This window comes from Dipodomys merriami, unplaced genomic scaffold (assembly GCF_024711535.1).
Source record: "Dipodomys merriami isolate MVZ:Mamm:240054 unplaced genomic scaffold, mDipMer1.0.p SCAF_19, whole genome shotgun sequence".
NCBI lineage: Eukaryota > Metazoa > Chordata > Mammalia > Rodentia > Heteromyidae > Dipodomys > Dipodomys merriami.
This window is the reverse complement of record NW_027203270.1, coordinates 7,755,693-7,783,529: the sequence shown is the minus strand read 5'-3', so window position 1 is coordinate 7,783,529 and position 27,837 is coordinate 7,755,693. Positions and strand designations below refer to the sequence as shown.

The 27,837-nt window shown below is 38.9% G+C and overlaps 1 protein-coding gene across 1 annotated transcript; it reads left to right on the top strand.

The window, feature by feature from the left end:
- Positions 1-830: 830 nt before the first annotated feature.
- Positions 831-27,025, top strand: Ddx52 (DExD-box helicase 52). The gene is made up of 15 exons (XM_070027162.1): positions 831-941; positions 1,891-2,080; positions 5,704-5,834; positions 7,296-7,481; positions 10,755-10,898; positions 11,642-11,753; positions 13,550-13,622; positions 14,086-14,289; positions 15,806-15,896; positions 17,416-17,538; positions 17,651-17,801; positions 17,998-18,073; positions 20,196-20,267; positions 22,485-22,571; positions 25,614-27,025. The coding sequence occupies exons 1-15, from the start codon at positions 855-857 to the stop codon at positions 25,669-25,671; spliced, it is 1,785 nt and encodes a 594-aa protein (XP_069883263.1). The 5' UTR covers positions 831-854; the 3' UTR covers positions 25,672-27,025.
- The last annotated feature ends 812 nt before the right edge of the window (positions 27,026-27,837 follow it).

Below are 27,837 nucleotides of genomic sequence, written 5' to 3'. Positions count from 1 at the left end.
GTATAGAACTACCATTCCAAGAGGAGAGAAGAAGGAAAGGGTATAGACTTATTAAGCACTATGTTTGAGATTTTTTTGTTCTTGTAACTACACTATTAAAATCAATATAACATAATATATTCTATATTTATATGTGATCATGTACAATATATGTATATGTAATAGGTAATAATGTGTAATATATATGTACATAGTATCATTCCAAAATGAAAAAAGAAAAGAAAGCACTAGTCACCCTGGGTTGCTCTCCTCTCTGTGTTTTATTTTTGGTGGAGACCCAAACACACACACACACACACACACACACACACACACACACACACACACACACACACGACTTTCTATTTATCCCTCTCATGTTCGTAATCTTTTCCCTTCTTCAGGCAGGTGTTTCCTTTGTCTGGAATGCTGCTCCCAGATCTTGAGAAAGATGCCTCTTCTCGACTCAGATCTGATTACTTCTGAGTGAGCTTGACTACCATAGATGAAAGCAGACCCTGGCTTCCTTCCATCCATACACCTTTCTGTTCGCTTCCTAGAACTTTCATCTGGTTAATTTGCTAAATGTCATCTGACCCTGCTAAAAATGTAAGCCTCCTCAGGAGAGGAATCCTAGTGATGTGCACCAAACTGCCCCTGAAGCGAAGGAAAGTTCCTGGCCTACGAAGACAATGACATCTGTCCACAAACAGGATCCAGGGCTGTGAACAATGACGGACCACACCTCTCAGGATGGTGCTAGGCTCCGCCTCTTGGAGCTACTTCCGCCCTCAGCAGGGCCGGGCGGAAGTCCGCTGGGAAGAGAGACGTCATCTGCGCAGTCGCCTCGATGCCGCAGAGCTTTCTGGGTAAAGATGGATGCCCACGATCTTTTCCGCCGTCTGGGCGCCGGGGCCAGATTCGACGTGAAACGCTTCTCGGCAGACGCAGCTCGATTCCAGGTACCGTGCGCAGAGGCTCGAGCCTCGAGGCCCAAGCAATTTAAAAAGGAGCAGGAGTCCGCGCCCCTGGAGACCCCGCGGTCCAACTCGGGCCACGCTGGGGGCCTATTTCCTCCTTCGGGACGCAGCGTGCCTCAGGCCCAGGGGGGTTCGAGACCCCCGAGCGACTCTTTCCAGGTTTTTTGGGGGACTTAGTTGAGCCTAGCATGGAAGCTGCACGCCCCTCCTATTCCGCTTCACAGCACTGTGAGAATTCTTTCCTAGGCACTTCTAGATCGGTAGAAAGGGATTTCAGAAACAGACTTTTATTCTTTCCACTCGAGTCTCACCAGGTTTGATTTGGTGTGCAGATGGCTGTCCTACATGGACAAGGTTCTTTTTATTCCTCCAGCATGCATAAAGTAACCGATGAGAATTGGGATTTAGAAACGGTGAATCGTGTAATAGGGAAGTGTTGAGAGGGATGGGGCTCACTTGGGGAAAATCTTCTTTATTTTACTGCTGTTTGGATTCAGAACTTTGAGCTTGTTAAGCGGACGCTCGACCACTTTGAGCCACACATACACTTTTTTTTAAATTGTAGCCAGCCTCAGACCCCAGTAGCTGAAGTGACAGGCCTGTCACACCATTTCTAGCTTAATTGTGGGAAATTTTTAATTTTGAGACCTTAGTCAAATTAACCTCTCAATGTTTTGGTTTTTTTTCATCTGTAATACTACTACTACTTACATTGTGGGGTTGCTATGAGGCTGCAGTTATTTAAATAATGTATTTAGAAGTATGAGATCAGAAAACCTGCCCTTTTTAAATTTAATTTGCCCAAATACCCTTGTTTAGCTCTATAATGTTTGGTGAAAGAATTAAAAAGAGGAAAGTCATTGGACCAGTCCTGCTTGGATGGAGGCAATATTATATTCATGGATTCCTTTTAATATTTTGGGGGTTTTAGGTGGGAAAAAGGAAATTTGATTTGGATTCTTCAGAGGTGCTTCTGGACTTCTTTGGGAACAAGAAGCCTATCCCAGGTGACTGTGGAGCATCACAAACACACCAGGAGCTTCAAAATGAAGAGAAAAAAAAAGAAAATCTAATTGAAAGGAAAAGGGAGCCCAGTAAAAAAAAGAGAAAGAAGATTTCAGGTTAGTGTTGGAGTTCAGTATTTTTTATTTGATTTAGTTGTATTCTTTCAATTGTAAGAATAATACAAGCTTAGACGTCAGAAAATACACAGTCCTCAGTAGGTGGCATTTTCAGATTTTTTCCAGAGGCTTACTATTACAAATGTTGTTGCCATGATGGATACATGTACATGTGTCCTTTTGTGCAGATGCTGTTAACTTCTTCTGTAGCATGGTGTCCTTAAATGGAAACACTGCAGAAGACCAAAAAGGTTACTACACTTCTGTCAACGCTAAATATCATTGGTCTTTCATTTTTTTCCAGTCTTATATGAAACTTAGTGGTTGTGGGCTGGGAAGGTGGCTCAGTGGTAGAGTGCTTGCATTGCGTGCATGAGGCCCTGGGTTCGATTCTTCAGCACCATGTAAGCAGAAAAAAGCTGGAAGTGGCACTGTAGCTCAAGTGGTAGAGTGCTAGCCTTAAGCTGAAGAGCTGAGGGATAGTGCCCAGGCCCAGAGCTCAGGCCCCATGACCGATCCCCACCCCCCCCAAAAAAAATACAAAAATATAAAACTTATGGTTGTGTTTTGTTGTTATTTGGGGTTTTTTTTTGCCAGTCCTGGGGCTTGAACTCTGGGCCTGGATGCTGTCCCTGAGCTCCTTTTGCTCAAAGCTAGTACTGTACCACTTGAGCCACAGTGCCACTTCTGCCTTTTTCTGAACCATGATCCTCAGATCTCAGCCTTCTGAGTAATTAGAATTATTGTGAGCCACAGTGCCTGGCTATAATCTTTTTCTGTTGTTGTTGTTGGTTTCAGGGCTTGAACTCAGGGCCTGGGCGCTGTCCCTGAGCCTCTTTGTGTTCAGGGCTAGTGCTCTACCACTTGAACCACATTGGCACTTCCTTTTTTTAAATTTTTTAAAACTTTTTAAAATTTTTTGATAACTGGTGAAATTGAGCAGCTTCTATATGCTGGTCAGGACATTTGCATTTCAGCTTACCTGTTCCTAAAGTTTGCCTGTTAGTTTTTTTTTTTCTTTATATATATTATGGGAGCATTTACCTTTTTCTTTATATTATGTTTCTTTTTTTTTTTTTTGGTGCCAGCCTTGGGACTTGAACTCAGGGCCTGGGCACTGTCCTTGAACCTTCTTCTTCTTCTTTTTTTTTTTTTTTGTCGGTCATGGGATCTGAACTCTGGGCCTGGGCATCGTCCCTCAGCTCTTCAGATGGTAGGCTAGCGCTTTACCATTTGAGCTACAGTGCCACTTCAGCTTTTTCTGTTTATGTGGTGCTGAGGAATTGAACCTAGGGCCTCACTCATGCAAGGCAAGCACTCTACCACTAAGCCACCTTCCCAGCCCTTTCTTCTTTTTTTGTACAAGAGTTTGAACTCAGTTCCTTATATTTGTTTGTCAGGCCATGTACTACTGAGCCGTGTCTATAGCTCTGTAACTTTATGAAATTTTCTACTTAGCCTTCGTTTTATAGTATATACTTAAGTCATGTAATGATAACAAATTTTATTTCTACTCTTTATTTCTAGTCTTCTTTATAAGCAACTACTCATAATACTGCTTGTCTTTTTTAGCAATATTTTATTTATTGCTTGTGTTCAAAAACATATGTGTGTTTACATGTTTTGTTTTTATTATCTTTTAAGTAGTACAAAGGGTTTTCAAGATAACAAATCAGTTTATAAATATGATACATATTGATAAATGTCACCCCTATTACTTTTCTCCCTCATACTTACGTTTTTATACTCTATAATCATGAATACTCTCTATACTTTTGGTTGTGAGCCTTCTCCTCTTTTTTTTTTTTTTTTTTTTTGTCGGTCGTGGGGCTTGAACTCTGGGCCTGGGCGCTGTCCATCAGCTCTTCAGCTCAAGGCGAGCGCTCTACCACTTGAGCTACAGCGCCACTTCCGGTTTTCTGGTGATTTATTGGAGATAGGAGTCTCATGGTCTCTCCTGCCCGGGCTGGCTTTGAACTGCGATCCTCAGATCTCAGCCTCCTGAGTAGCTAGGATTACAGGCGTGAGCCACCAGCGCCCGGCCTTCTCCTCTTTTTTAAAACTGTTTTGGATTCACAATAAACACACTGCTTTGTTCCTTTTAATACAACTTATATTTGATGTACCTCACAGTTGATTTAAGGATTGATTTTGTAAGTCCCTTCATGGTAGGCATTTAATTTGTTTTCATGCTTTTGCAATTATGATGTTACAACAAATGTCATTGTACTTTGTGTATATGTGTGAGTACAGCTGGAGTTCCAAGCCAACCTAGATTACATAGCAAGACTTTGTTAAAAAAAAAAACAAAAACCTGCCAGGTACTAGTAACTCTGGTTCACCCTGTAATCCTAGTTACACAGAAGGCTGAGATCTAATGATCATGATTCAATGCCAGTCCAGGTAGAGTAGTCTTTAAGATTATCTCCAATTAACCCCAAAAAGCTGGAAGTGGAGATGTGGCTCAAGTGGTAGAGCCCCAGTGTTGAATGAAAAGCTAAGGGACAGTGCCCTGAGTTGGAGTCTCAATATTGTCACAAAACAAAACAAAAACTGAAAAAACAAACAAACAATATAGCCCAGCCTGACCCTAAATTACCAATTCTCCTGCCTGGGCCTTCAGAATGGTAGGTTATAGTTATATACCACCAAACTTGGTTGAAAACAAGACTTTTATTGTAAATCTATTTCACACATGTATTTAGAAGGTGTATCTTTGGACTCTGTTCCAGTCCATTAATGTCTATTTCTGTATTTGTATGCCAATATTAGCTTTAATTTTTGTGGTCTTATATCTAAAAGAAACAAATGAGAAAAAACTTGCAGCAGTAGTGAGGTATACCATGTTTTTATAATCTTTTTTATTTGGGAGAGGTAAGGGGAGATGCTGGGTTCAATCCCGGCAACTTCATGTTAGGTGAGTGCCTTATCAGTGTCACTTATTGGTGTCAGTTATGTCTCATTAAAGTTGGAAAGAGACTTTCTAGTGTTAGTTCCGATAGAACTCTTACTGTTCTCAGAATATTTTTAGGTTATTCTTGCATGTTTTTTGTCCCATGTAAACATTAAAGTCACCAAGACAATCCTGTCTACTTTTAATTGAGCTAGTATTATTCATAGATCTAGGAAGAATTGCTATCTTTATAATACTTAGTAGCTTGATTATTGTGTTGTGTACATTGCTATTAAAAATGAAATCTTTCACTTAATTTATTCTCTGTCTGGTTTTTTTGGATGTAAAGAAGCTGGCCACTTTATGCTTTATGGAGCTTTTCAATTAATTCATTGTTTTCAAGTATATTTTGGAGGTGAAACAACCAATGAAGAGAAAAGAGTGAGCTTGCCAACTTTCACTGTAGATACATCCTCTTGGATTCTCCTCAACTAGTTCATGAGCTAGTACTTACTTTTTAAAAAATTTACTTTATTGTTGTTCTAGAGGTGATATGCATTGAGATCACATTTACATATGTATATTTCCTTTTACACAATGTCATCTGTTTCCTTAGTTTCTCTCATTCCGTCCCTCCTTGGTACTTACTTTTGATGTGACAGTGTTGCTTGTTTACTCCATCCACAACTGTCACACTAAAAATCTTTTAATTTTGAAAAATATATTCTAGAAATTACTTCTGGAGAGGATGACACTACTATACAGTGGACATCATCTGTGGAAGCAAAGATTGAAGATAAAAAAGTTAAAGGAGAAAATAAACTAACTTCAGGAAAGTTGGAACATCTCCGACAGGAAAAGGTTAGAGAATTGATTTAGTTCTCAGAAGTATATGCTTTAGTGATCCTTTCCTTAGACTTCAGTAATTCTGTTGTTAAAGTGAATATAGTTTGGTTATGTAGAAGATTAATTTGGGTTTACAGACGTGTGCTAAAATGCCTGGCTCAGATTTTTTAACTCCTTTTGATAAATGTAAAATTTGATTCCTTTTTCCTCTATATGTTGAGGTCACTGACTTAAAAGGACTTCATCTGACAGGGATTACAGTACTAGAATTCTTAAATGTATTTTATAGCTTGGGAATGAAAGGAGTAAGATGTAGAAGAAAGAACAAATGGCACTGTTTCGTCTACAGTAGACTTGTTATGTTGCTGCTGTAGGTGGGGTGGGGTGGGGGCAGCTTACTACAGAGCTTACTGTGGAATTATTTAGTAACCCAGAAACCAGAATCAGACTGTCTCTGGGCCAGAAAATGAAGAAGCAAATGAAATCAATACCACTAAACTCCCATTTTTGGTACTTAGTTTTTATAAATAGATGTTTTCAATAGTGTTTTTTAAAGTATTGGCACTTGTAGGCTAAGCAGCCTATAAAGAAAGTAGTTAGTAGCCGGGCGCTGGTGGCTCACACCTGTAATCCTAGCTACTCAGGAGGCTGAGATCTGAGGATCTCGGTTCAAAGCCAGCCTGGGCAGGAGAGACTGTGAGATTCCTATCTCCAATAAACCACCAGAAAACTGGAAGTGGCGCTGTAGCTCAAGTGGTAGAACACTCGCCTTGAGCTGAAGAGCTGAGGGACAGCGCCCAGGCCCAGAGTTCAAGCCCCACGACTGACAAAAAAAAGAAAGTAGTTGGATATGGTTGCACATCTATAATTCCATCTACTTGAGAAATGGAGACAGTAAGATTACAGTTCAAGGTCAGCCCAGGCAAAAGTTAGTGAGAACCTAACCAAAAGCAAACCCAAGTGTAGTGGTACCCACCTGTAATTCCATGGGAGGTGGAGGTAGGAGGATTTCAATTGGACAAAGTTAACAAGAGGCTCTATGTGGGGGAGATACCTTAAAAAAAATACAGGAGGTCTACAGTTATGGCTCAAGTGGTAGAGAGCATGTGTAGCAAACATTCAAACTCTAGTACTGACCCCACCCTCAAGAAAAGAAAGAAAAAAAGAAAATAAATGGACTCAGTGCTGACCTTGAAGGAATTTATACAAGGCTATAAATTCTAACTATGTCAGTAACACATTATTTGTGGCAGTGTCATGTTAATGTAAAGAAAGCATGATAGGTTTCATTGTAATAAAGTCTTCTATCTAGGAGAGAACATGAACTTATTACCTGTACTGATTGGGGGAGGGCTTAGATCTAACTGAAAATTTGCTATGCTACTGAAGCTTTTATGAAACACTGCTAGTGCTTTACAGTGTGAGACCATGTTTATTTGGCCATGCTCATAGTGACCCCTTTGCTTTGCTTTTCAGGTGAACTTCTTCCGGAATAAACACAAAATTCATGTCCAGGGAACTGATCTTCCTGACCCAATTACTACATTTCAGCAACTTGACCAAGAATATAAAATCAGTTCTCGGTTACTTCAGAACATTCTAGACTCAGGCTTCCAAATGCCCACACCAATTCAAATGCAAGCTATTCCAGTCATGCTGCATGTGAGTATGAAGGCCTTTATCGGATGGAGTATGCAGTCCCTTCCTTCTGTCCTTGAAATCTTTTCCATCTCACCTCCCTGTTAAATCCTTCCCATTTAAGGTCCATTTCTCATGATTGTGCCCCCATCAAACATGTCTTGATCACTACCAGTAGATACATTCTTTCTGATATTGATACCCTTTCCCCAACCCCCAGTTCTAGTTTTCAGTTGTTGTTTTTTTTTTCTTTTTCTTTTTTTCAGCATTGAAACTCTGAGCATGCAGCTATGTTTGGGGCTTTTTTCATTTAGTTTATCCCAATGGCTTTTTCAGAAATACAGATGCTTTTTACAGTTCTTATATGTAGCCCAACTTAAGTCTTGTTTTGTGTGCTGGTCAGGGGCTTGAACTCAAGGCCTGGGTATTGTCCCTGAGTTTTTTTTGCCCAAGGCTAGTGTTCTATCACTTGAGCCACAGCTGTACTTCCAGGGTTTTTTCCTGGTTAATTGGAGATAAGAGTCTCACAAACTTTCCTGCCCATGCTAGCTTCAAACCATAGTCCTCAGATCTCAGCTTCCTTAATAATTAGGATTACATGTGTGAGCCACCAGTGCCTGGCCCAACTTGAGTTTCTTTACCAGTATTTATTACTTAAATGCACATAACATACAATAAAATGCACAGATTTTTTTATTTTTATTTTTGGTCATGGGGCTTGAACTCTGGGATTTGGTGCTGTCCCTGCACTCTTCAGGCTCAAGGCAAGCACTCTACCACTTGAGCCACAGCGCCGCTTCCGGTTTTCTAGTGGTTTATTGGAGATAAGAGTCTCCCAGAGTTTCCTGCCTGGGCTGGCTTTGAATCTCGATCCTCAGATCTCAGCCTCCTGTGTAGCTAGGATTACAGGCGTGAGCCACCGGCACCAGCACCCGCCTAAAATGTACAGATTTTAAGCACAGTTTTAATAGGTTTCAACAATAAAGCTATGTTAGCACAATTCACTCCAGTGAAGATTTTTGTCATCCCAGAAAATTCTACTGTGCCCTTTGCATTTCAGTCAGTCCATATTTCTCCCCTGCTCAGAGGCAACTATTGCTCTGACTTCCAGTTCTCTCTCTCTTTTTTTGTTTTTTGGTCGTTGTTGGAGTACTAGGGTTGAAGGGGGTCTTCCACTTGCTATTCAAGTACTCTATACCACAGAACCACACTGCAACCCTCTTTTGCTTTATTTTTCAGGTACAGTATCTTTTCCCAAAATATTTTGCCCAGGATCAGCTCAATCATCCTATGTGGCCTCTTAAGTAGCTGGGATCATAGGCACATACCACAATGCCTTGCTTATTTTGTTGAGATGGGATCTTGCTAACTTTTTGCCAGGGCTGGTCTTGAACCATGATTGTCTTTTTTTTTTGGGGGGGGGTCCAGTTGTGGGGCCTGAACTCTGGGCCTGGGCGCTGTCCCTCAGCTCTTCAGCTCAAGGCTAGTGCTCTACCACTTGAGCCACAGCACCACTTCCGGCTTTTTTCTTTTTGCTTATGTGGTGCTGAGGAATCGAACCCAGGGCCTCAGGCATGCAAGGCAAGCGCTTTACCACTGAGCCACCTTCCCAGCCCCACCATGATTGTCTTGAGCTGTACATCACAGTAGTTTGCATTGCAGTTATGTGCAATCATGCTTGGTGTTCTGTTCTCATTTCAGTTGCCATGTAAGTTTTTCAACCTCTTCTAGAATTTTCAGATTACATAAATTCATTATTCAGTCTGTTTCTGGCTTCTACATACATGTTTTTCAAATTCATCCCTATTGCATATATCAGTAGTTTATTACTGAATAATACTGTTATATGGATATCACTATTTAATTAGCCACCTATTGATAGAGGTGTAATAGATTAAATTTTTGGAAGTTGAATTTTTTCTTAACCAAGATGGCCTTCAATTCAGGTGAGAACTGCAATGAGAATACATTCATACATTTAAGAAATATTTTTGACTCACATCTTAGTAAATTTACAGTTAATTTTTATTTAAGATTGCTTCTAGCTGGGCATGGTGATACGTACCTGTGAAGTAGAGGCAAGAGGATCACTACAAGTCTACATAATAAGACTGTCCAAAAAAAACCGAAACAGGTGCTGGTGCTCGCATCTGTAATCCTAGCTACTCAGGAGGTTGAGATCTGAGGATCATGGTTCAAAGCCAGCCCGGGCAGGAAAATCTGAGAGACTTATCTCCAATTACCATCAGAAAACTGAAAGTAGCACTGGTGTGTCAAGTGGTAGTATGCTTGCTTAGAGCTGAAGAGCTCAGGGACATTGCCCAGGCCCGGAGTTCAAACCCCATGATCACCACCAACAAACATCAAAGCTATTACTTTGGTTATTGCTTTACATCAAAGCTATTACTTTGATTATTGCTTTAGATTAAATCTTTAACAGTCATACTCATCTTTTTAAAAATTATCACCTACAAATAAATTACTATCTCTTGGGTCATCACTTTTTATTTCCAATCCTCAGTCACTCTGTTACTCAACAAAATCTTCTCTAGGGATTAGCAGTACAGACACCAGGATAAAAACTTGTAAGAATTGAATAGGAGAGAAAAGTTTAAAATAGTGTGGATTATTCCTGTTGGATTTTATCTATGCACACTTTACCCTTTCAAATGGAGCAGCAGTGCTCAGAAACTCTTGGGGCAGTGGTGGCAAGGGTAAAGTGGTGTTAGAAAAACAAATACGGGAGAAATTAGAAAAACAGAGAGAACTTGAACAACTGGATTTATCATGCTTAATGTATTTGTCATTTGTATGGCTGATAGCGTTACTTGAGTTGGCTTTGAAAATGCCACATTTCTTTTTTTCAGGACTAGAGGTTTGAATGTAAGGCCTCAATGCTTGTTGATGCAATATTGCTAAGCCACACCTACAGCCCTGTTTTCACTGGGTATTAGGATACCCAGTGAACTAAGATCCACCTACTTCCAGGCTTTCCTTCATTGCTTGGATCACAGGCCTGTGCCATCGAGTCTAGCTTCCTTTCTATGGAGATGGAGTCTCATTGACTTTTCTGCCAGAGATGGCCTGGTACCATGATCCTCCCACTCTGAACCTGTGTAGGTTGGAATGAAAGGCATGCACCATTGCATCCAGTTATGGGTTGAAAAGGGCATGAGAACTTTTCTGCCTAGACTGGTCTCAAATCAGATCTTCCTGTTTTCAGCAAAGATTACAGATGTGAGCCAATGGTACCTCATTTGTAGTTTTCATTTTACTTTCTATACTCTGTGTTTTTAGGGTCGGGAACTTTTGGCTTCTGCTCCTACAGGATCTGGGAAGACTTTGGCATTTAGTATTCCTATTTTAATGCAGCTGAAACAACCTACAAATAAAGGCTTCAGAGCCCTGATTATATCCCCAACAAGAGAACTTGCCAGCCAGGTATGACCTATAGCTTCTGCGAAAAATGCCTTTAATATTTGCTTGAGTAATCTTCCTTATTGAGGGTAATATAAAAAAAAATCTCAGAAGAATGTCTTTTTTGTCATGATCAAATATTCTGTACCAAGTGTTGTGTATATTACTGGATATGGGCCAGTTTATCATTCTATAATTTTCTAAAACATGGTTTTAAATTATACTTCTTTGGCCAACACTATAAAATTCTTGAATTGTTACATATTTCTCTTTAAAACTTTTTTTTCTTTTTTTTTTTTTTTTTTTTTTTGGTCAGTCGTGGAGACTTAACTCTGGGCCTGGGTGCTGTCCCTCAGCTCTCCAGCTCAAGGCTAGCGCTCTCCCACTTGAGCCTCAGCACCACTTACAGCTTTTTCTGCTTATGTGGTGCTAAGGAATCGAATCCAGGGCCTCATGCATGTGAGGCAAGCATTCTACCATTGAGCCACCTTCCTAGCCCCTGAAACTTACTTTTCTTAGTACCATATTAAAGGAGTGTTTTAGCTGGTTGGTTTTGGTTCTTGGAACTAGTGTGCTAAATTCATGAAGAAATTAGAAGTCTTTTTAGGTTTTGAAATTTGAAAATACTAACATTCCAGATGAATCTACAAATTATTGCAGATTTGAGATAGTCATGGATTGGTAATAAATTTATGAATAAAATAAAAGATGCTATCCACCCTATCCTAGTATCTAGGCAGCTCAAACTTTATCATTGTCTGTTTTAGATTCACCGAGAGTTAATTAAAATCTCTGAGGGAACAGGATTCAGGATACACATGATCCACAAGACAGCAGAGGCAGCCAAGAAATTTGGACCCAAATCATCTAAGAAATTTGGTAAGAAATTCATGCTTGGAGCCGGGCGCCGGTGTCTCACGCCTGTAATCCTAGCTACTCAGGAGGCTGAGATGTGAGGATTGCAGTTCAAAGCCAGTCCTGGCAGGAAATTCCGTGAGACTCTTATCTCCAATAAACCACTAGAAAACCGGAAGTGGCGCTGTGGCTCAAGGGGTAGAGCGCTCACCTTGAGCTGAAGAGCACAGGGACAGTGCCCAAGCCCAGAGTTCAAGCCCCATGACCGACAAAAGAAATTCATGCTTGGGGAAACAGAATATGTAAAGGATTTGGAAATTCTAAGTATCCTAATTGGCACAAGAAAGTAGTTCAAAAGTATAAGTCATTATTTAAAAACTAAAAGAGATAGCAAGGCGCTGGTGGCTTCCACCTGTAGTTCTCCTAACTACACAGGAGGCTAAGATCTGAGGATCACAGATTGAAGCCACCCAGGGCATCAAAGTCCAAGAGACTCTTATCTCCAATAAACTACTCAGAAAAAGTTGAAAGTGGTGCTGTGGCTCAGGTGATAGAGTGTTTGCCTTGAGCACAAAGAAGCTCACTCAAACTCAATTGTAAGATTCTTTATCTCCAATTAACCAGTAAAAAGTTGGAAGTGGAACTATAATAGCTCAAGTGGTAGGGCACCAGCCTTGAGTGAAAATGCTAGGGATGCTCTGGCCCAGAGTTTAAGCCTTAATACTAGCACCAAAAGAGAGAGAGAGAGAGAGAGAGAGAGAGAGAGAGAGAAGAGAACTGCATCTCTCCTCTTACAGAAGCAAGAGAATTTGCTTTTACCTGTCTTTTACTTTGAGCCTCTTGAGTAAACTTTCACTTAAAGAAAGGATTTTCCTGAAAAAAATGAGAGGCAGGTGCTGATAGCTCATGCCTGTAATCCTTGCAACAAAGGAGGCTGAGATCTGAGGACTGTGATTCAAAGCCAGCCTAAGCAAGAATCCAGGAGACTCATATCCAATTAAGCACCAAAAAAGCTGGAAGAGGATCTGTGGCTTAAGTGGTAGAGCACTGGCTGTTAGCAAAAAAGCTCAGAGACAGTGTTCAGTCCCTGAGTTCAAGCCCCAGGGCCAGCACACACACACACAAAAGAAATTAAAAATCAGTGGTTGGATTATATAGTGTTAAGATTATATATATGTTAAGATTTCTCAAATATAAGAGTAGGCACCGGGCTGGGAAGGTGGCTCAGTGGTAGAGCGCTTGCCTTGCATGCTCAAGGCCCTGGGTTCGATTCCTCAACACCACATAAGCAACAAGAAAAAAAAGCCGGAAGTGGCGCTGTAGCTCAAGTGGTAGAGCGCTAGCCTTGAGCTGAAGAGCTGAGGGACAGCGCCCAGGCCCAGAGTTCAGGCCCCAGGACCGGACCCAAAAAAAAAAAAAAGAGTAGGCACCAGGAGCAGGTGGCTCATACTTGTAGTCCTAGCTACTCAGAAGGCTGAGATTTGGAGAATTGTGGTTCTAAGTAAGCCTAGGAGGAAAAAAAATTCTGTTAAGATTCTATCTCAGAAATGACCAGCTAAAAGTCAGGCTAGAAATACGGTTCAAGTGGTAGAGCACGAGCCATCAGCAAACAGGCCTAGCAAAAGCTGTGGAGTTCTGAGTACAAGCCCTAGTGCTAGCACAAAAAAAGAGAGGGAGAAAGAGTTTAGTTTATTCTATAATGGTAAATATGTGTGTATTAGTTGCTAATTAGCAATAGCTTTTGTGTTAACAAAACACCCTTTTTCAAGAAGGGTGATGAATCTTGCTTTTTCCATTTCTACCATTTGTTTCTCCCATAGATATTCTTGTGACTACTCCAAATCGGTTAATCTATTTACTAAAACAAGATCCACCAGGAATAGACCTAACAAGGTACAGTAATATTTCAGTAGCTTTTACGTGGGCGTTTTTCAGTTAGTTACATTTTGTTTTCAGTTGCTTATATGTTGCCCTTCAGAGCATGCTGTCTGCTAATTTAAGACAGCATGGATCCTGAGAACAAGTTTTCATTAAACTCATAGGAAAACATTGGTTTGGAAGACAGTTAAACGTTTTGATAATCAGTGCATAATTCTAGACCTTTCACATCTCTCAGCAAAAGAGATGGAGTTCATGAGAATTATGTGAAGGTCATTGTTGCTAATGCAGCCTCATCTTTGACACTAATAAGAGGTGATTAAATTATGTTTATCTTTTTTGTAGTTGTTTGTTTTTCATATTCCCTTCTTCTGAGCACCAAAGGTCATAGCTTAACTTCCTTATGTGTCTTCACAGTTGAGTGAAGTGTCCAGGCTAATCTTTCAGTTCACTGTCCACAAATTGTTTTATTTCTCAGTGTTGAGTGGCTAGTTGTGGATGAATCAGACAAACTGTTTGAAGATGGTAAAACTGGATTTAGAGACCAGTTGGCTTTCATTTTCCTGGCCTGCACATCCCACAAAATTAGAAGAGCTATGTTCAGTGCAACTTTTGCCTATGATGTTGAACAGTGGTGCAAGCTCAACCTGGACAATGTCATTACTGTGTCCATTGGAGCAAGGTAATTACTTGTTCTTATTGATTGCTTTACTGTAAGTGTTTTTTGTTGTTTTTTTTTCTTAGGCTCAGAGATTGGTTGCGCGGCATGAGAATAACAAGGGAAAATGTTTTATTAATAGAATTTTTTAAAAAAGATTGTTGAAGGAATTTCTATTTAGAGTAACCCAAAAGGGAGAGTCTCATATTTTTTGCGTTATTATTTCCATCATCATGCTTTTGATTTTTCCCATTCACAAGTATAATGAGCTCTGTGGCCACTCAGGATTTAGTGTCTTCAGTGGTTTATATAAGTAGGCCACATAAAGAAAGCTGATCTTACTGGGCCACTTGGTTTTTAATTCCCTTTTAAAAATATTTTGGGCCAGGTGCTGCTGGCTCACACCTCTAATCCTAGCTACTCAGAAGACTGAAATCTGAGGATCACAGTTCAAAGACAGCCTGGGCAGAGAAGTCTGTGAGACTCTTATTTTCAATTACCTATCAACAAGCCAGAAGTGGAGCTGTGACTCAAGTGGTAGAGTGCTAACCTTAAGCACAAAAACTCAGGGACAGGCCCTGAGTTCAAGCCCCAGGAGTCGCACAAAAACGTTTTTTTAATGAAAATAATTTGTTAGGTGCTGGGAATGGATTCATGCCTAGCATGTTTGAGGCTTTGAGTTTGATCCCAGTGCCTAAACAAATGAATAAAATACATAAGGAATATTTTTATATTAAATAAATCTACAGTAATGGAGAAAAGTTCAAGAACTTTATGGTATTTGACCCTATAGAATATTGTGATAGCAGTGAAACAATAAGTAGGAAGACAGTAGCTATATAAAATACCATATTAAAGGAAAACATGCTAGACATGGTGGTGTGCATCTGTAATCTCAGCACTTTGGAGGCTGATGCAGAATTGTTTAAACCCAGGATTTTGAGACTAGCCTGGAAAATAAAGTGAAACTCTTATCTCAAAAAAAAAAAAAAAGGGGAGGAGGGAAAAAGCAAAATGGAACACCCTGGGCACTCTAAACTTAATATTCACTTGTTTAAAAAGAAAGCCTAACATAAATACAAAGGCAGACAATAGGATGGGAAAACACTTGCTATAGTATAATATATTACATTGTTAGAATATTCTAAAATTTAATATACTTGTTTCCTAATTATTGGTATATAAATGCACGTCCACTAATCAGTAAGAAACAAGTTTAGTGCAGGCTTATGCCTGTACTCCTAACTACCTGGGAGACTGAGATCAGGAGGATCATGGTTCTAAGCCAGCTTAAGCAAAAATGTTTGCAAGACCTCTTCTCAACCACTAGCTGGGTGTGGTATGTCATCCTAGCTTCATAGGAGGCTGGAATTGGGAAGGTTACAGTTCTAGACTGTCCATGGCAGGAAAGTCCTTGAGATTGAATGGAAAGATGCTGGGCATCGCAATTTTGTTGTTTTATATAAATTTTTTCATTTGTTTTATTAGAGTTCAGGGAAAAGGCAAAAATTGGTTCTTACAAAATACATTTTCTTCTCAGAAATTCTGCAGTAGAGACTGTAGAACAAGAGCTTCTTTTTGTTGGTTCTGAGACTGGAAAACTTCTGGCCATGAGAGAACTTGTGAAAAAGGTATATTGGACTACATAATCTTGACTTTGTGTATCATAAAGTTCACTAAGCTTTTATTACAGTGGGAGGACTTCGCATCATATCTTCCTCCTCCTCGTGTATCATATTTAGTTATCCAGCGATCTCTTCTCCTAGCTTAATTATAATAGACTAAAAAAAAACTACCGAAAGGCCTCAAAGCTACATTTTTCCGTGTGTGTGTGTGTGTGTGTGTGTGTGTGTGTGTGTGTCTGTCTGTCTGTCTGTGTGTGTGTGTGTATTGTCCTTGTTGGTTTTTTAGACAAGAAGTAGGACACTGCAGAATAAAAAGTGCACTTGATTTCTCCCTTTTCCTCCTCTCCTCCCTCTTCCCCTTTCTTCCCTTCCCTTCTCTTCTTTCTTCCCTCCCCTCCATCTTTATTTATGGGGAAGGGGTCAGTCAAGTTAAGGAGCATAAAAAAAATGTTAAATTAGTCTTATTGAGGAGATAACATAAATATTTGTGATAGCCTTAGTGGTAAAGAATTCAGACTAGAAGAGAAAGTTTGCAAATACTTGGTGACTGTAGAAGTTAGAGTTTGTAGAAATTGGGAACATGCACTCTTGAACCCAACCACTTGGCTTGAAATTCCAGCTCTCCACTGTTCTACCTTGATCAATTTAACTTTCTCTCTGTTCCAGTTTCCTCATTTATCAAGTAACATAATATCTACTTCATAGAACTGTTGTAGTATTTGAATTAATATAAACATTGTACTTAAAATAGATGATATGTGTTTTTTTTTATATTCTTCTTAAGAATATGATATATCACTAGGAAATGTTTAACATTTTTACAGATGTTCATGTCGAGATGTTACACTAGCAACTTGACCATGAATAAACTTTGGGAAATCTGTGAACTCTATGAAATTATATGTACGATTTTATGCAAAGGAATGTGATTACCTCTTACAAAGCTGCATGGCTTTCATTAGATTTCAAAAGGGGTCTATAAGCCAAAATGAAAAGGCTACTAAGCCCTGAGACTTTATTGAACTCAATAAAATAAAATTGTATTGACAAGTAGACCCAAGGACTAAGTTGTGGGAAATAACAAAGTTCTGATAAATGGTGAGTTAAAGAGAGTTTTAATTCAGGGCTTCCCACTCTTGCTCTGCCTTCTTGTTTACAGCTGGCACTCTACAATATGAGCCACAATGCCTCTGATGCGGGTTTTATATTGTAAGCAGAATCAAAGTTCTAGGGCGGTAAGCCAAAAGATGATTGTTATAGAGAGGGTCCCCTGCCACTTGTGTAGGAAGACTTAAGAGAGATTGCTTAGGTAAGTTTATTGGAATTAGCAAGATGGAGAACACAGTTCAAGTTGAATAGAAAGAACCCATGTGGAGAAAGGATAAGAGGAGGATGGGGGAAGATCTAGACCATTAGTATATTCGATTGAATTGCGTTATTTATTTTATGAACTGAAATACAATTATGAATACTAATTGACAATCTTCTTTATGAGTTACATATGCTAATTTTTGCCTTCTTTCAGGGTTTCAATCCACCTGTTCTAGTTTTTGTTCAGTCCATTGAAAGGGCTAAAGAACTTTTTCATGAGCTCATATATGAAGGTATTAATGTGGATGTTATTCATGCAGAAAGAACACAGCAACAGGTACAGTCCATTGTATGTTTAGAAAGCATCAAGAACCAACTAATTTTAAAATGTTAGCATTGTTTTCCATTCCTATAGTACTAAAGCATTTATTCTGTGTTTTCTTACCTAGAGAGATAACACAGTCCATAGCTTCAGAGCAGGAAAAATCTGGGTTTTAATTTGTACAGCCTTGCTTGCAAGAGGGATTGATTTTAAAGGTGTGAACTTGGTGATCAATTATGATTTTCCAACCAGCTCAGTGGAGTATATCCACAGGATAGGTGAGTTGCCTTTTTCCCTTTCTCGTTGCTCACCCATCTGTCTCAGTTCCTCTACTGTTCCCTTTAAACACACATAGCTTCTAATATTTTTTCAGACTTACTCATTTTAGTGATAATCCAGGGAATCTTTAATCTGCATCTTGAGTCTCTTTCTCCTCAAAACTGTTTTTTTTTTAATGGTCTCATTTTTTTTTAGGTCGAACTGGAAGAGCAGGGCATAAGGGAAAAGCTGTTACATTTTTCACAGAAGATGATAAACCATTGTTAAGAAGGTAAATTAGGGGCGGAGGATGTGCTCAAAAAACAACCTACTAATGAAGTAACCAAGATTGCTTCATTTTTTTCATATGTATAGTATTATTTTTCATATGTATAGTATTATTTTTATTTTATTTTTTTTTTGGGGGGGGGGGAGGAGTCCAGTTGTGGGGCCTGAACTCTGGGCCTGGGCACTGTCCCTCAGCTCTTCAGCTCAAGGCTAGTGCTCTACCACTTGAGCCACAGCGCCACTTCCGGCTTTTTTTTTTCTGCTTATGTGGTGCTGAGGAATCGAACCCAGGACCTCAAGTATGCAAGGCAAGCGCTCTACCACTGAGCCACCTTCCCAGCCCTCAGTTTTTATTAACAGTGGTAATAAAGTAGATTTGAGCCATAAAGAAGATCATAGGGCCTTGTTTTTCCCCTCTCATTATTAGAATTTGGAAATAATACAAATGGGATATTCTTTTTTTTTAAGTTTCAGAATCCCAGAACTCTTCTAATAGCCATCATTTGATGTTGCTTACAGTACGGAATTAAGGTGTTTTTTTGTTTGTTTGTTTGTTTTCGGTTGTGGGGCCTGAACTGTGAGCCTGAGCTCTTCAGCTCAAGGCTAGTGCTCTAGCACTTGAACCACAGTGCCACTGCCAGCTTTTTCTGCTTACGTGGTGCTGAGGAATCGAACCCAGGGTCTCATGCATGCAAGGCAAGAGCTCTACCACGGAGCCACCTTCCAGCCCCAGAATTAAGGTTTTTAAGTGAATAGTTTGTAAGTCTTTTCAGCCCAGTCACCATTGTTGCTTCCTTTGCATTACTTGTAGAGCCATGTAGAGTTTTGTATTTTGTTCCAGGGTCCCCTGCCACTTGTATTATAGTAACACAAATATTATAGCACTTTGATTCTTAGGTAACATATACTTGTAGAATCTCAGGCTATCATCCTTTTAGCCTATCATCATAGATTTTTTTTCTCAGTGTGTTTTGGGGGAAGGAGAGATTGCTGAAACAATAGTTTTGCTGTGTAATCCAGGCTGATCTCAAACTCTTGGTCTTTCTGTCTTCGTCTCCCAAGTACTATGATTACAGTCATGAACTACCTTGCTTGCACCATCATCAAAGACTGTTTTTCTTTTCTGTTTTTTTGTTTGTTTGTTTTTGTTTTGTTTTGTTTTTCCAGTTGTGGGGGCTGAACTCTGGGCCTGGGCGCTGTCCCTCAGCTCTTCAGCTCAAGGCTAGTGCCCTACCACTTGAGCCATAGCACCACTTCTGGCTTTTTTCTGCTTATGTGGTGCTGAGGAATGGAACCCAGGGCCTCCTCATGCATGCAAGGCAAGCGCTCTACCACTGAGCCACCTTCCCAGCCCCTCTTTTCTGTTTTTTTTTGAGTCAGATTTTTTTATATAGTAAAATGCAGAATCCTTCTTCCTCCACCTTCCCTCTTCTGGGGTTTTAGGTTTATGCCACCACTCATGGATACAGATTTTAATATAAAGAGTTTTCCTGCATTTTGGTTGCCTCCATTAATTTTTGGCTGAGGGTAATTGGTAGCACCACTTAGCACTTCTAAAAAAACAAAATTGAGTTATGGCCGAAGGGAGCTATATTTTGATATATCATTTTGAATCTTCTGAGCCTCCACTCTAGTGGTTGGCCTTTTCATTACTTTGAGCAGACTTTCACATGTGCATATGTAAGTGGTATTCATAACAGCATTCATCAACCTAAGATCTTAACCCTGAGAATGTGACTGGTGACCCCAATATAAGTATAACTGCACCTCACTTTTCCATCTGTGAAGTGGTGATAGAGATAATATTTTCCACATAGGGTTATTGTAAGGAACAAATAAGGTACTATACAAGAAAAATCTACAGTGCCAACCCCATAGTAAGCACTATTACTTAATAAATTGAAGCTTGACTCTGGCTTCATAGTGTTTCCTCCAAGATTGGGCTTAGTAGCTTTCTAGGGTTTGATTAATGTTGAGATGGCTGCTATCTGAATGTGTTCCGCACCGTAATGTCTGATAATAATCAGAACACTATCCTAGAGTATCTTATAGTTTTGACAAGTCAAAACTGTTTTTAACCTCATCTTGACAAGACACAGATTTATGTTTATGTGTTCCTTTTTCAGTGTTGCCAATGTAATCCAACAAGCAGGATGCCCAGTACCTGAATATATAAAAGGTTTCCAGAAACTACTAAGGTATAATCTTGAATTTATCTAAAACTTCTTTTCTTCTGTTTCTTTACATGTACATTTTTACTTTTGTTTTATTTTTTCTGTTGTCTTGCCTTTTATAAGTATATATATATATATATATATATATTATATGTATGCCAGAACAGTACATTGTTTAGTTTTGGACGTTTTCAATCTTACATACAGATGTTTCTTGACTTATAGCAGGGTTATATACTAATAAACACACTATATGTTAAAAAAATATTTTAAGTGAAAAGTAAGATCCCTTACCTACTGAACGTGATAGCTTATCAACCTATTGCGCTAGAGAGTATTATGGTTTAACTCTCATGACATAGAGAGTACTGAGAGTTTTGCTTCACTGCTTCTGCCCAGCATTGTTAGAGAGTATTGTAACACACACTACTGGCTGGGGAAAGATCAAAACTCAAAGTTTATCTTATAATAAATATATCACTATTGTATTATCGTAAAATTGAAAAGTATAAGAAGAACTATCATGGTTGAAGATTATAAATGGTATCAAACCTGATGCGTTCTTGCCTGCTGTTTAGTTTTTTGTTGTGCACAGTCCAATGGTATTCAATACATTCATAATGTTATTACCATCATCCCTCTCCAGAACTCTTCTTTCTAGAAAATTGCAACTGTGCCTATTAAACAATAACTCCCCCACTTCTCCTGTCCCTAGGTTCAGACAACTACCATTCCTTTTTCTATCTCTGATTTTGACTACTCTTAAGTACCTTATATTGAAACTGGACCTTTGGGATCCCAGGCCCAAACTCCACGGGCTCCTTGTGTTAAACCTAGCCCACTCACACCACATAAGATACAGAGAAGGGGAGAGAAGGGAGATTTTTATTATATGGCAGGAGTATACCATGAGAAGGCAGCACAAAAATTCATTTAATCTCTTTTCTGGGTATAAACATGAGCTACACACTTAAATAGGGAATTGGAGGCTAGGAGAGAAAGATGTGTGTAATTGTTAAATTGTCTTGTCAGAATATTACCTGATTGGTCATTATTTTAGTCCTTGTTTTGGGAGGGGTACAGGGGAAATTGTTACCACTGTCATGTCATCACTGATCAAGATTACCAAGTCATTGCCTAGTGGGTAGTCTGTCCTGAGGAGGCTGCATTATATCTTAGGGGTGATTGTAAGGATGTTATCAATCAGTCCTGTCCTTCCTGGATTCCAAGGTGATTGTAAACAGAGAAACACATACAAAATGGAGTCAAAGTGGCCAGACTTTTTTCCTGTTTATCATTATTGAGGGCCCAGCCACAGCAGCTTTTAAGCGCCTCTTATGGTATGAGTTTGAATCATACAGTATGTGTTTTTTTTGTGGCTGGCTTATTTCATTTAGTGTTATGTCTTCAAGGTTTATTCATGTTGCACTATAGCCAGAATTTCCTTTTTAAGGATGAATATACTCCATTATGCATATACTGCCTTTTATTTATCTCTCTGTTGATGGATATTTAAGATTACTTCCATATTTTAGCTATTGTGAACTATATTGCTGTGTATAGGGGTGACACAAGTCATTAAAGCCCTACTTAATTCATAAAACTAGTTTCAAAAAAGTTCATTGCAAGGCACCAGTGACTTATGCCTGTAATTCTAGCTACTCAGGAGGCTGAGGATCACAGTCTGAAGCCAGTCGGGGCAGTAAAGTCCTTGAGACTCTTAGCTCCAATCAATCACAGGAAAGGTCAGAAGTGGTGCTGTGGCTCAAGTGGTAGAGTATTAGCCTTGAGCAAAAGGAGCTCAGGGACAGCGCCCAGGCCCAGAGTTTAAGCCCTTGGACTGGCAAAAAAAAAAGTTTATTGAACAAAATGAGACTATTGCATGTTGGATACAAGGTTGCCACAGAACACAATGTCCTTTAAAAAAAGAAAAGAAGAAAAGTGATTGACTAACACTCCAGAGGCTAAGACCAGAGGATCATGAGTTACAAGTTAGCCTGGGTTATGTAGCTAGAATCAGAAAGAAAAAGGTTGGTTGAAATTATTATGTTTAGGATAGTTCTGAGTTCTATTAGATAATCATTGATAATTTGATTTATTAACATGATACAACAACCCACTTTAAACCTGCTAGTGGTTAAAAGATGAATTTTGAGATCAAGAATCAAAACTGGTTTCATTAGTGTTAGCTTTTCTAAATGAAGTTGTGCTTTATTTCCTTTCTTACTTTGTAACTTTCAGTAAACAAAAGAAAAAATTGATTAAGAAACCATTGGAAAGAGAGAGTATTAGTACAACTCCAAAATATTTCTTAGAGCAAGCTAAACGGTAAGTGTAAGCTGGTAAGAAAATCTGCTGTTTGATTGTCATGTAGTTATGAGGCATTGTTTTTCCTTAGGATAAGATTTTAGAAGTAGAATTAACTTGTCTACAGCACATTAAATAGAATGTGATAAAAATAGTATCTTAGGTTGGTCTTTAATTGAGGAGCTTGAATGATTTAATCTTGGAATTTTTTCTTTATATGTATGTTAATCTGAGTTTTTTCCTATACTTGTAAATAAGGTTTCAGTTCTTTGTGAATGAAAATAGTATTGCCCACTATCTTCACACAGTTTGCTGCAGAAACCAATAATTAAGACCAGTGCCTCACATTGATCTAGTCTTCTTGAAGCTTTATATCCTGGCAGGATTCAGATTATGCTGAAGTATTCTATAATCTCTAAAAAGTACTATTTAGATAAATTTTAATAGCTGAGCCTAGTTTCTAGAGGTCTTTAAAGCATAAGTCCTAGACAATACATACAAATCTAGTATATTTTGTCCAATGGTGCTAAGAAGATACAAGTTTGGTAGTGTATCTGCTAATATTCTGAATTATTCTACCTTTTACATTATTTAAAAATGAAACTAAATTAATATATGCTCTAATACAATTATTTAATTCTGGGCTGGAAATGTGCATTAGTGATAGAGTGCTTGCCAAGCATGAATGAAGCCCTGGGTTCCATTCCTCAGTACCACATAAACAGAAAAAGCCAGAAGTGGCGCTGTGACTCAAGTGGTAGAATGCTAGCCTTGAGCAAAAGAAGCTCAGGGACAGTGTCCAGGCCCTGAGTTCAAGACCTAGGATTGGCCAAAAAAAAAAAAAAAATTATTTAATTCTAATAAGCTCTTTTTAAGTGTGTGTGTATGTGTGTGTGTGTGACCAGAGCTTGAACTCAGGGTCTTGATGAGTAAATGCTTTACTATCTGAGCATGTTCCAAGTCCCTAATAACTTTGTGTGTGCATGTGTGTGTGTGTGTACATGTGTACATGTACTGTGAGCATGCCATTAATGTCCTAGCATGCTACTTCTATGAAAACTGTTCTGTGAAAGTCACTAGAGAAAACTGTTGCAACCAATAGTAGGTATTTACTGAGTTATCCAACAAGGAACTTGGTACTGATAGGATATACAAATAAATATAAAATAAAACACCTTTCTTGAAGTTAGCCAAAAAGGTTAGTATGCATTAAAAAATCAGAATGGTTTAAAACAAAATAGGAATATAGAAACAAGGTGGCACGGGTGGCTCATACCTATAATCCTAACTATTCCAGAGGCTGAGATTTGAGGATCTCAGCCAGCTTTGGCAGACAAGTCCAAGAGACTCTTACCTCCAGTTAACCAGCAAAAAGCTGGAAGTGGAGGCATGGCTCAAGTGGTGGAGCACCAACTGTGATTGAAAAACCTAAGGGAGAGCCTGAGGCCCTAAGTTCAAGCCCTAGTATTGACACAAAAAGAAATAAGGTAAACAAAGACATGAAAACTATGTGCTTTGTAAGTTGAACTTTGTGCTAGAACTAAGGCTTGAACTCATGATTTGCTTGGCTGTTTCACTCACAGCTGGTGCTCTACCATTGTAGCCACACCTCCACTTTTAGCTTTTACTTTCTAGGCTGGCTTTGAACCTCACTTTTCAGATCTCAGCCTCTTGAGTAGCTAAAATTATAGTCATGAGCTACCAGCACAGGAGTCTTAAGTGGTATTTTAGTATTGACTGTGTAAATAGTATTCAGATCAAGTATTGACAGGGTATAGTACTGTCTTTTTTGGTGTACTCAAGATTTAGGGGAGGGGCTGGGAAGATGGCTCAGTGGTAGAGTGCTTTGCCTTGCATACATTAGTCCCTGGGTTCGATTCCTCAGTACCACATAAGCAGAAAAAGCCTGAAGTAGTGCTGTGGCTCAAGTGGTAGAGCACTAGCCTTGAACTGAAGAGCTGAGGGACAGAGCCCAGGCCCAGAGTTCAGTCCCCACGACCAACAAAAAAAAACCCAAAAAACAAAACTTTAAGATTCCAAATGCAGTCTTCTGAGGCACTGAGCAGTAACTGGTACAGATTTTAATAAGATGCATCAGTATTTTAAATAATTGCCCTTTAAAATATTTTTACATTTCTAGGATTTATACTTCTGGGGTTCTTAAAATTTTATTTGCATGAAGATACTGGTATTAATCTTGTCCAGTCATCCACCCACTTAAGATGGTTTCTTTCCATTTCCTTAACATTTAAAGGCCAAACTTCTTAATATAGCACACAAACAAGACCCATCCTGATCTGATTTTAGCTTACCTCTTCTGTGAATATTCATTGAAAGATCCTGATCATGCCTGGTAACTCACTAGTTAATTCCTTGGCCCAACATTGATTCACTGTAGTAGACCTAGGAGACCGATTTCAGGCACTACAGTTATAGTAGAGGGAACTGTGGATCTGGAGTCACCGAGCTGATTCTGATATTTTGCTGAGGATTTTGGTGGGTCAATTTCCCTCTCTTCCTTTCCTCTATATTTAATGAAAACATTTTTCTAAATAATGCAAACTCTCATGCTCAGGGTTGATTGCTTGGTTAGTTGTTGAATTGGATGTTAATACATCTAAGAACTTTGTGTTAGTATAATGTAGTATGTAATATTTTCTCAAAAATATTTCCATTTCCTTTTCCCACTTATTTTAGGCATTCATCATTCACCAAGCTCTAGAATTAGACTTTTGAGGTTCATGTCTGACATTTCTTACTATTGTGTAGTTGATCTAATGCTTAATAAGCACTAAATCAATGTGAATTTGTATTATTAGGATTGGAGCAAAGCCTGTCTTCCAAACTATATAGTAGTGTAGTTAATTGTATTATAGGAGACTGGTTCTCTAAATGGCAGAGATCATGTTTAATGCATCTTTGTGTTGTTAGCGCCTCTTATGCTTTAATATACAGTAGATTCCAATAAATGTTTATTAACCACTAGAGTTATGAAATAAGATAATATGAAATAATATATAATATGAAAGATATAAAATATCTATTCAATTTTTATTTCCATAGGAAAAAGGCCTCTGGCCAGAAAAGTAAGAAGAAGGCAACCCTTGAAAACCAAAGTTAAAAGACAGACTTGAAAACCAGTGCTGGTGGCGCATACCTGTAATCCTAGCTACTCTGGAGGCTGAGATCGCAGGTCAAAGCCAGCCTGAGCCAGAAAGTCCATAAGAGTCTTTTCTCCAGTTACCCACCAGAAATCCAGAATTGGTGCTATAGTTCAAACTGATTGAGCACTAGCCTTGAGCATAAAAGCACAAGGGACAGCACCCCTGAGTTCAAGCCTCACAGCTGACAAAAAAAAAAAAGACTTAGAAAAAAAATGGGAAGCAGAACTGTGGCTCAAGCTTTGAGCAAAATAAGCCCAAGGCCCTGAGTTCAAACCCCAAGTCTGGCACACAAAAGTAGAAGAGGAAAAAAAAAAGAAAATTAATTTTATGATCCCAACATAAATGTTGCTTTCTTGGACTACTTCATGTCTTTTAATCACTTCTGCCAAACATTTGAAATCAACTACAAGCACAAGAAACTGGCAAGTGATCTCAAGCTGGGCACTGGTATCTGATGCCTGTAATCTTATCTACTGAGGAGGCTGACATTTGGAGGATCATGATACCAGGCCTGCCTAAGCAGAAATAGTTTGCAATATACCATCTCTAAAAATAAGCAACAAAAAGTAGGGCTAGAGGCATGTCTCAAGTCATGGGACACTAGAATAGTAATTACAAGGACCTGAGTTCAAATTCTAGTACATTCCCCCAAATAAAAGCAGGGGTGTGTGAACAATAAGTGCATCATGTCAAGTTTCAACTTGTGAGTGAAAAATCATACAATGAAATTAAATTCATTGCCTTTTCTGTGCTTTGAATAGAGATGCTTCTTATAGAAGAATAAAAATTGTAATGCTAAAAAATAACACCCAGATGTGGTGAACTGAAGGATTTCTCCCTTCAGTGCGAAGGAAAGTGTGAAGTATACTGAAAAGAGGCATCTGGAACAGGATTTTAAAGTAAAATCTAGAGATTGGTTATTTCTACCTCCTGTCCTAGTTTTTTCTGGTAGGACGGGTGGGAGAATGGACAAGATACAGTACGTGGGGTCTGCCAAGAAGAAACCTACTCCTCTGCCAGGTGCACTTAGCTCATGCCTGTAATCCTAGCTACTCAGGAGGCTGAGATAGGATTGTGGTTTGAAGCCAGCCCAGGCAGAAAAGTCCATGAGACTATCTCCAGTAAGCGACTCAGAAAAAGCTGGAAGTGGCACTGTTGTCTCAAGTGGTAGAATGCTAGCTTTGAGTACAAAAAGACTCAGGGACAGTGCCTCAGAATCAGCAAAAAAAGAAACCTACTGCTTTCTTTAATATTTCTTCCTTTGTTAATGTCCTTGATGGTATAAACCACAATAAAGAAATGCCTCTTTCATGACTGGTTGGTTATTCAAGTTACTTGGGATTTAAAATTATTTGGTCTGTTTAAATGTCCTTATTACCTCATTGATAAGATAGCTCACATTTAGCTGTTGTAATGTTGCAAATGGGAGATGACCAGATCTCCCCTTCTTACTTCATTCTTCATCATTTAACCATGTTCTTTCCATTCAAGATAATTTTGATAACAATGTTTCTTCTGATAAGGAAGCATGGTCCAGTTACTTGATACACCTGGTTTCATTTTCTTCCAGCTTACCTTTCCTAAGTCTTGATCATTTTCATCCATTGAGTAAGCAAGTCTTTGCCAAAGTAAAGGATTATAACCATATGGTGAGTGAGACTTCACTGTGGGCTACTCGGTTACTAGTTGCATACAGTGGAATAAAAGTTCAGGCAATTGAGGAACTTAGAGTGACATGATTATGAGCACCACTACCACAATAACTATAATATAGGTAAGACTTCCTTTACTCAGCTTTTCATTCTAGAATCAGCACAGGTAGATTCTGTATTGAATTTTTAGATGGGACCAATATTGTTCATAACATTTAATGGGGATTTAGTCCTAATTTTTTTTAATTTGTAAATAGATCCTTGACTCAATATGTAGGAAGTTGGTATAATGTTTCAACCCATTTGCTAGCTGCATGACTGAAAAACTTCTCCAATTCCTTACAGCTTGATTTTTTTTCATTTATGAAATTGTTCTTGTTTCAAGATTGGAAGTACCTACCGCTGTGCCTGAAACAGTAAATATTCCTTCATACACTGCATACAGATATGGGCATATCAAAATATCACTAA